This window comes from Amphiprion ocellaris, chromosome 9 (assembly GCF_022539595.1).
Source record: "Amphiprion ocellaris isolate individual 3 ecotype Okinawa chromosome 9, ASM2253959v1, whole genome shotgun sequence".
NCBI classification, from domain to species: domain Eukaryota; kingdom Metazoa; phylum Chordata; class Actinopteri; family Pomacentridae; genus Amphiprion; species Amphiprion ocellaris.
In genome coordinates this window covers 10,409,607-10,422,771 of record NC_072774.1, presented here as the reverse complement: position 1 = coordinate 10,422,771, position 13,165 = coordinate 10,409,607, and the positions used below count along the sequence as shown (strand labels likewise).

The window sequence follows — 13,165 nt, the reverse complement described above, 5'->3', positions numbered from 1 at the left end:
TAACGTGCAGAACGCATGTGGAAATGTTTAAATCGCCCAAATCTACTTTACGTCTGAAATGATTTGTCAGATAACTCAGTTCAACTAATCAACACACTGAACAAGTGCTTTGGATTAGAAGATAAAGCTACATAAGCACATATTTACAGCACCCATGCATTTATCTGCCCACAAAATCTACACATACTGAGGAAAAACTAGAAAATGTCCACCAATAAACTCACTTAGGACACATTAGGAGGCAGTTTACTGTGACAAATCAATTCTACTGTTGGCAATAAAGACTTGGTGTATTTACGGTATTTTCAGTTTGAGTAGAAACGCTCAGTTTACTGCATCTATGTTTAAAGTTTCAGTAATAATTTCACTTCAGGACTAAACTAACTGTATATCCAGTTAAACAGGCAGTGGAGTTTTGGCTTAAACGAACAAGTAAACAAGTGTTACTCAGGATTACAAACACATACTGGATGAATAATATGAGAATCCTTTATCCATGCTCCTCTTTTTAATAAAATGCAGTTTCAAATATAATCTGTTCATGCTAGTATGTCTAAGCACATGATGACAGAGTCTAAAAACATAACTTTAAGCCTGCTCTAATCTGGTTAACTTCGAGTTAATCTAAGCAGCAACTTCCTTTAAAGAGTAATTTCATTAAAACTGTGAAGCATTTTAAATTAAAAATATTTCTCATTTACCTTTACTTGAATCCAGAAAATCACACAGTTAAATTTAGTTTGAGGTGCTCACAGCATTTACAGGGTTATAACATGAACAAAGGCTGCAGCAGGAGGTATTTCTCCATAGAAATTTTAAACATTTTAAACTGATTTTCTTTTTTTTCTATGATAACCAAAATAATCTTGTTTTCCATCTACTTTATAATAAGATGGACACTGAGACTGTGAAATCCTGGACAAATAAAGGTAAAAACTATTTCTGGACACCAGTAGAGGTAAGTGAGCAAGTATGTTTTTGTTGTGATTTTTAACGAACTGATCTCTCTAATTAAACTGATTTAATGACTGCACACTAACCCTAACCCTGCAGCTGTTATTTGCTGCCATTATAAATAAAAAAGAAGAAACACAGGTACACATTTTGACATTTTTAATCTCCTCAAAATGATTTTGTCCATCTGGAAAGTCTTTACTTCCATAGAGTTTTGACTTTGCTGCACAATTTTCCTCTTTCTGTAAATATACTGAATGTGTAATAACACATGCGATTCTCTAACACACTATCTCACATAGATAATGAAGAATAAAGGGAGGTTGGGAGGCAAGCAGAAGGTTCTTCTTCATTAGTCTCAAATTAGGGAAGTCGGATTGTAATTCACAAGTTATATATACAGTATATGTATGTACATCTACATTCTACATATTAAATCTGCTTTAATTCCAGAAAGGAAAACTTTTGTCACTCAAGTGCTTTTGTCAATTAAGTGCTTATGCAGTCATTTTAATCTTTAATATTCATCTCAAGCCTAAATCAATAGTAAAAGGTCAACAAAATCAGCTTTTTGCTGCTTAAAGTTTTTCAATAAGGCTGTTTGGTAAAACACAACTTTAACTATATTGCAGGACTTTGCCGCTGGTATGGAACACATTGAGTGTATTTTTGTGTTTTTTTTTTTTTTTTTGTTTTTTTTTAAAGCAAGAAATGCAGCATTTCTAAGAAGTTCTAATAAAAGCATCCAAAGAGAAAGTTTAACACGCAAAATTTACTATCAGAGTTATAATTTTAAACCTCTTACAAATAGCAACATCTTGTGTCATTTTTGAGGTTTCTGGTCTCTATGTCAGGTTACCTCTTAGAAAAAACAAGACTTTTTAAAGATTTAAGTTGTTTACAAGATCTTCTAATGAGACTTCACCCATCAAACACCATTTTTTAAAAGTAGGGCTTCTTCATTTTGCCTGTATGTAAGTTTTTACTATATACATTGTGCCTAATAATATAGTTTTTCACTTTATTTTCATTGCTGATACCCTTCTAGCAGCTAAGCATAAATCTACCTCAGCTTCAGTTTAGTTTCTATTTGGGGTTTTTACAGGCAAAGGAGTAGAATTTTTGTGTTGGTTCCTCAACACTGAAATACCCTGAAACCAAAGAACACATATTATATTGCATTTTTGTGTTGTTTTGTTTTTTTTTTCAAGCAAGGAATGCAGCATTTCTAAGAAAGACTTTCCGATAAGAGCAACTAAAGGAATATTTTACTGTCTGAGTTATTCTGTTAAACTCTTACAAATAATGAGTTCTTACTCTGTATATCAGATTTCCTCTTAGAAAAAACAAGATTTTTTAATAGACTTAAGTTGTTCACAAGATCTTCTAATGAGAATTCACCCATTAAACAACATTTTCTAAAGCAGGGCTTCTTTACCGTGTCATATGTAAAAGTTTGTCTTCTATACGTACAGTTTTTTCATTGTAAACTCTCCTGGAAGCTGAACAAAAATCTACCTCAGCTTCAATTTAGTTCGTTTTTGGTTTTTTTTTGTTTTTTGTTTTTTTTTTTAACAGGCAAGGGGTAGAATTCTGTTTTCCATTTAATACGGAGGATCTTCAAACAGGGAAACAAACACCGAAATACCTCGAAACCAAAGAATCTATGAAGCAAAGCGAGTCTCCCTGTGTCTTCCTGTTCTTCCCAGAAGAGGGCAGCGTGGAACCACCAGGATCAAACGTGGCTAGATGTGTCCATGAAATACTCCTCCCAATTCGCACAGTTTCACTTGTCAATCTCCAGGTTTCTAATGACGAAAATTTAGCTTCACATCCTCCGACATCCTTTCAACACTCTCATGATTCAGTTCAAACACAAACTGCAGTTTTTCTTCCCCATTCATGAAGTCTGGGACGCTCTCATTTAGACTGCGAGTCTTTGCAGGATCTGTCTGTGGAAGTGCTGGCTCTTGCACTTTCCCACATTTGTGCCTTTAAATTCAAAGAAAAACAAAATCTCGAACAACCTGGATGTTCCCTCCGAGCGTTGAATCATTTACTCGCCTTGAATACACTCATTCTCTAACGTGTTTTATTCATCCACCATCTCCAAACAGAGAGTGAGTTCAAGCCATCCATCTGCTGATGTGGTTTAAAGGTTAAGTATGAAACCTTCTAGTCCCCACGTTATTACTACACTACTGTTTTTAGGAGCTTTTTCTCCAGCAGCTCTTACTAAACTTATACCTCCTCCATCACTTCCATGACGATTGTCCTCGGTCCGTTCAGGATCAGGCTGCTGACGGTCCGGTAGTCCTGACAGAGAACGTTCAGTCCATTCACCGACACCACGAACTGACAAACCTGGGGAAAGACGGACAGAGAGCAGATATGATTGGAATATAGTGGTTATAATGGACTAAAAAAGAGGTGGGAGTAGATCCTAAAAGCATACAGTGACCTGAAGAAGAGGGAGATAAAGAAACATACTTTTAAATGCAGCATATGGTTCACAAGTCAATTCTTGCCTTGTTTTAAAGCTGTATTATAAATGTAAATTCTGGTTTACTGCTGCAAAAACCAGCTTGCCCCTTCAGAGCCACCATTCAAGCCCACAAAAGGTTAGTATAAATAGATAACTATTGCAGTACTCCTTGAAAAATCTACTATTGAGTCATTTTTATTGACTGTCCTTGAGACATTCTGTGCTTTCATGCTGCCATTAGTAATTACAGCGTGCAACACTTTATCACACAGAAACTAAATTTATTGTCGATCTCAGTGTCAAAATGCTGGATGGATTTCCTCATTGTAAAGTGGGAATAAGAATTTTGTGAAATTGATCCAATAAGTTCTAAACTACCTCACATCATTTAAAACTTTAACTACAGTTCAAAGTCTAGAGATGCAACAGTTGGACAGTTTTGGTAATTAAATAACTGTCATTTCTCAGGAAAAAAATGCATTCAGAAATTTTTTCTGATTCAAGTTTAATATGAAATGAAAGTTCTGACATTACATTAAACTAATTATCTTAATAGATAAACCTGGCCAGCAGAAAATTTCTCAGCCATTTTTCATTATTTTCTGACCATTTACATAGAAATTATAAATCAAGAAAATAACTGTTGAACTAATGAGCTAGAATGCAATCCACTGGATAATCTGATTATCATACTTTGTTGCTTGATAGCTGACAATTTTTTTTTGACGGATGTCTTCTGTCAAACTTTTCTGTCTCAAAATTAGCAAAATCTGAAATCTATATCTGTTTTTAGAAGCACTAGAGGATCCAGTCATCACCGATAAACAAGAAGGTCAATAAATATAAACAGTCAAAGTTGTCTGGATGACATTTAAGGTGCATTAAATGATTTATGATGTGAACTTAAGCACAGAGCAACATGTAAGAAAGCATTCCACCTTAAAGGTTGCTGGTACCTGTGAATTCAGTTGTTTTTTCCCAGTAAAGATGAAATAGTAGCAAAATATAATTATTTTTGCAAAGAAATAAGGCAACAATAATGAAATAAAATCCCTTCTATCTTTTTTTAAGCCTATATTTATGCTCAATTACCTCATTCATCACTGTTAATCCATCAATGCTGAAGTCATTCATTTACAATATGCTTAAATATTGGCTTAATATTTGCCACATAATAAAAAAATGAACATAATCCTCAAGATTGGAGTACTAACCTGTTAATAAATGACGAAAGATATGAATACTTTATGGATTATTCATAAAGTCAGTCTGACATTTGATTGTGCCATCATTTATAATTGTCTAATGTATGAAAACTTGCCACACAGCTTAAAAATTGCATCAGAGGTAACCAAAAAAACGGCACAACAGCTCTGGTAAGTCACAGCAAAACCTGACAACAGTACCGATCTTCCACAAAGGAGCACTTTGTCAGCTTTTCATTTTGCGTTCCTCTTTAAAAACAGACCCGCACAGTCATAGCAGTAAACAGGGATAGCGCTAACTGACATAAAATGGAATCTGACCCGACTAACACCGGGTACGAGCTGACATCCACGTTCCAATCACTCCCCCGCCACGCCTCAACGCTGCTCCCTTATCGTCACTTAATCGCTGCTCCAACTGTTGCAGATACAAATAAGACTTCTTGTCCAAGCTACCTTTGAGCTGCTGTTCTTGCAACACGATGCTTCTGCTGTGGTTTTTTTGCGAGCTTTGCACGGCTCCATTGACTGGCTCGGAAACACGTTTTCCAAAAGCTCTGCAGGACACCAGAAAAACGAGGAACAAAAGCACCTAATTGTTCTGATATTTATGCAGCCTGTAACTGAACAAAGAGCAGACGTAGACAGGTGAACGACGATGGAGGAAAAGCTTTTGCAGATGTTTCAGGGAACCAACGCTCAGGAAACATACAGGGTCATCTGACAGGGAGCAGCGTCACACAGAAAAGTGGAGACAGAAGCTGCTATTTTGGATTATGTTTACAGCAATTGCTGCTAAATGTTTTTCCGGTGCTCCAAAAATGTTTAAGCAAAGCCAAGCTCAAAGTAGGCCGAGGAAATAAGGGGAAAGAGAGATTAAGAGTGATAGAGGGAAGGAGGAAAAAAGCACAGACTGTTAATCCTGTGCTGCAGAGGAATTTCAGACTCAAATACATAAACTCCTGCAGCCTCTGCTTGCAAAGTCAACTCCTCTGGTTAATGTACTTATGCACATAGTCTTTTTTTCCATTTCTATTGGTTCCGTTCATCTTTTCCTTTCAACCTCTTTAACTCTCCACCAACACCTCCCCCTCTTTCTCTGCCTTCTCTTCTTTCAGGCTGTGGGGTTGTTGGTCTTGGCTGAGGCCCAGCTCGACTGAATGGCTCCTTGCACTGATGGGGTTAAAATCAGTTTCACGCAGAGAAAAAGGGAAAGAAACAGCAACAGGCATAAAGAGACGAGGTACGGGGAGAATATACAGCACATGTAAAGAGGCCGTACTGAGACATTCAACGTGCAGCTGTGTGCAGTGTAGAGGTTCTTTACAAAATCTAGTCAGGCGACGGACAACCTGAGGCCATGTTTGGATTTATGTCCGCTGAGGGTCGAAAAAACTCAAAGAATCAATAACGTACAGTGCAGATAGATGATATATAGAGAGTAAATCAGTGTTTGTTGAATACTGAGTAATAATTAAGCATGAAATGAGCAAAAAATTTAAAATCTGCCAGCATCTCCTAACCTGACTACATTTTTATTCAACGTATGACTCCTGTGCTCTCATTCGACTACTCAGCAAACCAAAACATGGAAGTTCTAGTCAAGTTTCGTCAATCACAATGATTGCATCTTTAAAAGCGATGACAAAAATTCTGCAATTCTAGTCTTCATTCAAAGTAAGAAAAAACACCTGTACCATTGATTGTTGGAAAAATGCAGACTTTATGCTCAGCCGTTTCTCCAGTAAAATTTAGTTTTATATAACAGCACAGTCAGTCAAGATTAGAGTCTCCACAAAATGCAAATAACTACTCCATTAACATTAAAATATGCTCATACGTGGCAACCCGATAGCCAAATGGTTACTATGTGGGCACATGTTTCCTGAGCAGCAGATCTCTGGTGCGAATCCTTGCCAGGGACTATTTGTTGCTTTACATTCCCTGGACTCTCTTGCATTTCTCGTCCTTCTTTCCACTGTTATTGTCAAAAATAAAAGCAAAAATGCCCAAAAACAACTCAATGCACACTGAAGTTAAGACTAGACATCAAGCGTGCAAAATCCAAATGATCATCCAATGTCAATGACTACAATCAGGTGTCATGATCACTGTATCTGCTCACTGACTAACATTTATCTTCTTTGTTTAATTCATTATATAAAATGAAATGTAAATATATCTCCTGGTCAGCAGCAGTGACTTCCAGGAGTTCACTGGTTGCCTGGCAACATCACAATGGCATCAAAACTGCAGGAGACTCTGAACCAGTGCATAAGAGGAAAAATGTCAAACTAATCCTTTAAGAGAGTGTCTATACTGTAAGATAAGAACATTTTCGCTTTTGTGCTGCACAGTGGCTTGGTGGTTAGCCCCGCTACCTTGCAGCTGGAAGATCCCCTGTTCACATCCCAACCTGGGATCTTCCTGCATGGAGTTTACATGTTCTCCCTGTGCATGCGTGGGTTTTCTCCGGGTATTCCGGCTGCCTCCCAGTCCAAAAACATGCTGAGGTTAATTGGTAATTCTAAATTGTTAGTGGGTGTGAATATGAGTGTGATTGTTCATCTCTATATGTAGCCCTGTGACAGACTGGTGACCTGTCCAGGGTGTCCCCTGCCTTCACCCTCAGTCAGCTGGGATAGACTCCAGCCCCCCTGTGACCCTAATGAGGATTAAGCGGTGTATAGATAATGGATGCATGGATTTTCGCTTTTCTGAACTGGTGAGCATAATTAAGACAGTAACAGCTGCTTAAATGTAATACATGTTTCATATATCACAGATTAGATGTCTTGTAGGATTTTTTGAAGGTTACAATCTGCTACAATTACTGGACACCCATGTCCCTGACATTTATCATATCTGTCTTAAAACGTTAAAATCTGGATATAAATGCTTTCATTTGAGGTAAACAAACCCCTTATTCAAGGGGTACAAATACTACAATACAACTCATTGTTCTGTACACACACATAATGGTGTGGAAACATGCAGCACAGCACAGGAGGCACAAATGGACACAAAGTGAGACAAACAGACACGATGCTCTACCTGCTGCGTTTAAAGTCCATTAGAAGTGGCTCTAAGAGTGATGCACTGGACAGTTATATAAGTGCTCAGATCCATTAGGACAATGCTGATGTGTGTGATGGAAAAAGACTCAGAAAGACAGAGATGCATGTGTATATGACGAGACATGAGAAGAGCCTGCCTGCAATCTCAGTTCAGTGGGTGTTTTTTTTTCTCCTTCGGCCTTTTACCTGGACTGCAGTGCCAACACCTCACAGCACTGCAATCCCTCTCCTATATTGTGTCTCATTAGACATCAATAAAACCACTCAGGTGAGGTGGAACTACAGCAACCTTCCAGGAAATGCAATTAACTCCTCACAAATAAAGTGGTGAAGCCGTTGCACACGCTGCTGCACACTAGGAATTTAATCTACTGCGATAAAACCAAGAAAATCGGATATATCTAACTTAATATTCTGCTCCGGGCTCAGTTTTTATAGGATTAGTGGTTCTAAACTTTGTTCTGCATACAAAACAATTGAGTTAAATCTTCATCGAAACAACAAACAATAAAACTAAATATCAATCCGTCAGTCAGTCAATCAGTCCAACACACACAAAGACATAAAACACACACTTTATGAGCGTGGAGGCCTTTACGACTGACTTTGACTATGATATGTGTTTCCATGGTAATAAACAGTAACCAAAGCAGAAGTGATATTTCCACAGGCCATTTCCTCTTTCAGGACTTATACTCGAGCTCCTTTACGTCTCTTTCCTCATCTTCCACACTCCTCACTCTTCAGCTCATTTGTCTTCTCTCCAACATCCCATTTTCTTAGTTTTACATGACTCAGTTTTGCTGCCACTGTGAGGAAAACAACAATTTTCTGCCTCAAATTGAACATTACATGGTCACTTTGATCACTGCAGTTACATAAAATTGCAGTAACTTCAGTTCTTGGGAGAAAAAAACCTAAAATACTGAGACGGACAATTCATAAATAATACACTGAGCCAGCTTTCTCAGCGCCTGAGGAAATATTCCTACAATTACTGTATCATTTGTGGCTGTCCCCGCAGAAGTAATGAGTTTTCATTCATTCTTCAAAAGTTGACATTTTCATAACATGACTTCCAACCAAGACTTCAAATTATGTCCTTGCTTTTTTTTTCTTTCCTTCCAGTTATTCTCATTTTTCTGTCTCCTACTGTTTGTTTTCCATTCAGTCAGTGCTCTCTCCTCTCCCTCCTCTGCTCTTCATGTTGTGGTTAAAGTCCCTTTGCTCTGCATTCCCAGGATTCCTTGCTGCCACTCTGTTGACATACCTTCATGCCAGCTGTGGCTGCAGCCACCGCTACCCCACTTTCCTCCTCCTTGATTTTTTTTCACTTTGACAACACTTTTGCTGCTCTTGACCTTCCTCCTGCTGCAGGCTGAAGCTAAAACAAGCCTCCCTGAACTCTTCTCTCTGTTATTTTCCAATTCCTCTCTGCTAGTGTTGTCTAACGCATCACTCACAGACCATATACTTAAATAAAAATTCCTTTTAAATAGAAACACACTGTTAAAATGACTGATGAGCAGAGTCTCAGTCCCTCAGAATTAAATAAGACCTCCCTTCCCTGCTTCCCAGGTCAACAGTTACAGAGAGTAATTAAGTTACATGCAAATTTCTCCAGTTGTAGCATTCAACAGATCACATGTAGTCACTATTTTTAAGAATTTTCATTGCTTAGAAGCAGAGGATTCTGTAATGAAGCTGACAACTAGAGAACTTTGAACAAATACGTATGTAGCAAACATAGTTATAACATAAAACGATTTTTGTACTGAAATGAAAATGACAAAGGAAGATCACGACATCATTCCAGACTGGATTCTGAAACTCTGTTTCACCTCTTTGTTAATTTCCTTTCATATAATGCATTTTATACACACTTCTCAATCAGAATCTTTGCTTTTGGATGCTGTGATCTCCTCTGCGTCCACACTTCTGTAAGGTTAGAGTTATACTTTCCATATCCATCAGAGTCCATAAGCATCTGAGTGACGTAGATTTCATCATTCCATGGCCTTCCATTTCTGAACTGCCCACATGGCTACCATACTACAAGGATGCCAACTTTCCATTAACATAAATGGAACACATCCTCCAATATGACTCCAAGCAGGATAGCAAGTAGTATCAGGGTTTCCCCCGGCTCACAATAGCTCTTTGAGGGGTGACTATACTTGACTACGCATGACTGGTCCATATACAACAGCAGTCTCCCATCACCGGGCAGAAAGAATAAAAATGTTTTTATTGTATTACTTAAGTTTTTATTTTATTTCCAGCAGAGTCTGCAGGGTGTTTTACTTTGAAAAATGATTAAACCATGTTCCCATCACTTCCGTCTGTGCTTGTTAACCCAGACTTGGCTGTCAGTTTTCATGCCAAAATTAAAATTAATTAAAAAAAACAAACGACTCAATGCTGAGACAGAAGAGAAAGTATATATATATATATATATATATATATATATGTGTGTGTATTGTCTTGCTTGAAACCAGTCCGTGATGCAAAAAAGGTTGGTGATATACAGTGAAGACAATGAGTTTGCGTTAACTAACTTTTTGACAGAAATCTACTTTACAAAGCATTTTCTGATTAGTTCTGACCATTGGCTAAACAAAAAATGAACCCTCCTGTTTGGTTTGTTTCTCAGGAACACCACTGATGTTCCTGTTTCAATTTGAGTATGTTTAATTATATAAAATGAAACCAAAAAACCCCAAAAAACATTGTTTATATCTTATTATGAACTCCATTATGAACCATTTCAATCAATATTTAGTGCAATGGTATTCTTTACCTCACACAGATCATGGTTCAGTGAACCAAAATGTATTCTCTGCAGGAAAAACTAGGAGTATAATACAAAAAACTACATGTCCATGGTGTCTGCTGTGCTTTATGTAACCACTGTTCCTCTCTGTCCTGACCTCCACGCCTCCCTTCATCCAACCTTCACGCTGTATCAGAGCATGTTTGCTACAAGTGCTGACATCTACCCTCTTTTTGTTGTTCATCTCTTTACTCCAGGGAGGAACAGATGGAGGCTTTCAGGACTCCGTACATCTCTCCTGGTCTTACCTTCATGCCAGCAGCAGCTGCAGGTCCACCAGGGTCCACGGCCTGGATGTGACAGGGTTTGCTGCCTCGCACCACGAAGCCCCAACCTACAGCATCACCAACGATCTGAGCAACAACAGCAACACACAATATTAACACCATATCTGACTGCTTTTAATCACGTTTTATGCTATAAACTGTTCCCAAAGTGACAGGATTCCATGTGGCTTGTCTGTAAATGACCGCATGCACATTTTAATTTTTATTTCTGTCATGTGCAAAGTGATGTGGCATGTGAGTATGTGTGTGTCTGTGCCACATGCCAACGCACATGACTCGAGGGGCTTTTCTCATGAATCCACATGTTTGTGTGTGAGAGACAGATGTGTGATTGTATCTGTGCTCTGTGTGTGTGTGTTTGTGCGTCCTACTGTGAATGTCTTCTTTATAAAAGGTCCTCCTGGTGTCTGCAGCTCCTCTGGACTCACTTGTCTCTTGAGAACTGTTGAGAAACACACAACAACACAACACAAAATGATTTCTGCTACCGTGACAGTGAGACAAAACTATTTACACTACACGTTTGCAATCAGGCATGAGCATATACACTGAAATAAAGATGGAACATTTTGGGTTATAGAGTTTTTTTTTCCTATATTTGATGAAAAAGAAGTGCATGTGTGTGTAGAAATTGCTAACAGTGCCTGGAGGCTCGCTGCTTCCTGAAACAGTATAGCTTTCCTTCCCCTCCTCCAACTTCCCCTAACATTACTCACTTTAACATGACTCTGCACAGGGAACAACTGGAGTTTTGTGCCTCAAAAATTATTTCAGAAACATTCCTTTCATGCACATAATTGAAAAACTGCCAATCTAGACAACAAAGGGTGACATGTACCATGAATGCTTGAATACACCCCTAAAACATACCAAGCCTACAGCAACAACCTAAAGAAAAACATGCGCTGAGAATGTCTGAACATCTTCCAGGCTTCAGAGCAAAGAATGCAGTTTTCTAGAGCGAGTGTGATTATATAACATGGAAATGAAGACATTTGAATGCAGCTTTGGATTTTGAGTCCAATTCTTTTGTTTTTCCAATGTTATTTATAGAACATTTTGAACATTTTACACAGACACAAGGTATAAAACTATAGAAAAAACATCTGAATGTCAGCACCCTGCCCACCCACCCACTGCCAGGCCAAACACTCAGAACACACACACACACAAATAATAAATAAATAAAAAAAAAAAATAAAAATTGATGAAAAAGAACAATTCTATACTAGAAAATAAGTAAATAAATAGATTTAAAAATAAATAAGGTAAATAAAGAAAAGTTAAATAAAGAAAACAAAGAAGGGGGATAAGACAAATGATATTATATAAAATAAATACCAAAAAAATAAGTAAATAATTACACGTATCAATCTACCAGCTCAGAGGAAAAATCTAGGGAATGTATATAGTTCAGAAAAGGATCCCAAGTAACATGAAATGATTTCACCGAGCCTCTCAGTGCAAACCCGAGTCTTTCAAGCTTCACGTTCTAAAGCACCTCACGGACCCAACGAGAATGTGAAGGGGGACTGGGGAGTTTCAAGGTTTTTTTTGTTTTAATTACACATTTATGTTCAGTTCATGAACAAACCTTTAAAATGAGGCACTTTTGTTAACTAACCCAGAACCAAGCATATTAAATGATTCAAAAACATGAAACATAAAGTGAATATGTATATTGCGACGCTTGTGTGCACACAGAGGTAAATAATTCAACAGTTGTTTAGTATTTATACTAAAATATGCGATGTGGACAGAAAACAACGTCTTTAAATCCAGAGAGAATGTTAAACAAAACACAGACAATGGCTTAAAATGCGGAAATCCAATTTCAAACATGAGAGAATTCATCATAAAGTAGAAGCATGTCACAAAAATATCAGGACTAGCATATACATTATCTGCTACATGACAATAAGAAAACACTGTGGGTGTTTTTTAGTTAAACATAATGCATAAAAAGATGCTTGTGCTAATTTAGAAATGTGGTTTTAATATAGCTGCCTGCAGACTCCACTATTTTCAATACTCTCAGCTCTGTCTGCAGTACATGTAGCTGAGCCAACAGTGATGGGGAGTCAAGTGGTAAAACGCATTGCTGGAAATATAATTAATTTTTAAATGTGCTGAAGTGATTTAACTCTATACTACATATATATAAAGAATATTAGCTAATAAATTTCTGTATTTTTTTCCTTCCCAAGATCACTATTGGCTCAAAACATCCAGCGTTAGTTGGACTCTATATAAAGGCTCTGTGGACTCTAAACTGTGTGTACTGAAAATTATTCTTGGTGTAGCGCTTTACTCTAATCCGGTAA

The 13,165-nt window shown here is 37.6% G+C and overlaps 1 protein-coding gene across 3 annotated transcripts in view; it reads right to left on the bottom strand.

Annotated features, from left to right (window-relative positions):
- Window positions 1-13,165, bottom strand: part of LOC111574009 (DEP domain-containing mTOR-interacting protein) — a 70,032-nt gene that overhangs the window by 19,990 nt on the left and 36,877 nt on the right. For all 3 annotated transcript variants that reach the window (XR_008602723.1, XR_008602722.1, XM_023278385.3), the window contains exons 8-10: window positions 11,213-11,283; window positions 10,803-10,907; window positions 3,202-3,318 (exon numbers count right to left, since the gene is read on the bottom strand). Coding sequence is in view for 1 of the 3 variants with exons in the window: in XM_023278385.3 (XP_023134153.2) it covers window positions 3,202-3,318; window positions 10,803-10,907; window positions 11,213-11,283 (293 nt within the window). In the remaining 2 variants the exon portion in view is untranslated. The remainder of the gene's footprint in view (window positions 1-3,201; window positions 3,319-10,802; window positions 10,908-11,212; window positions 11,284-13,165) is intronic.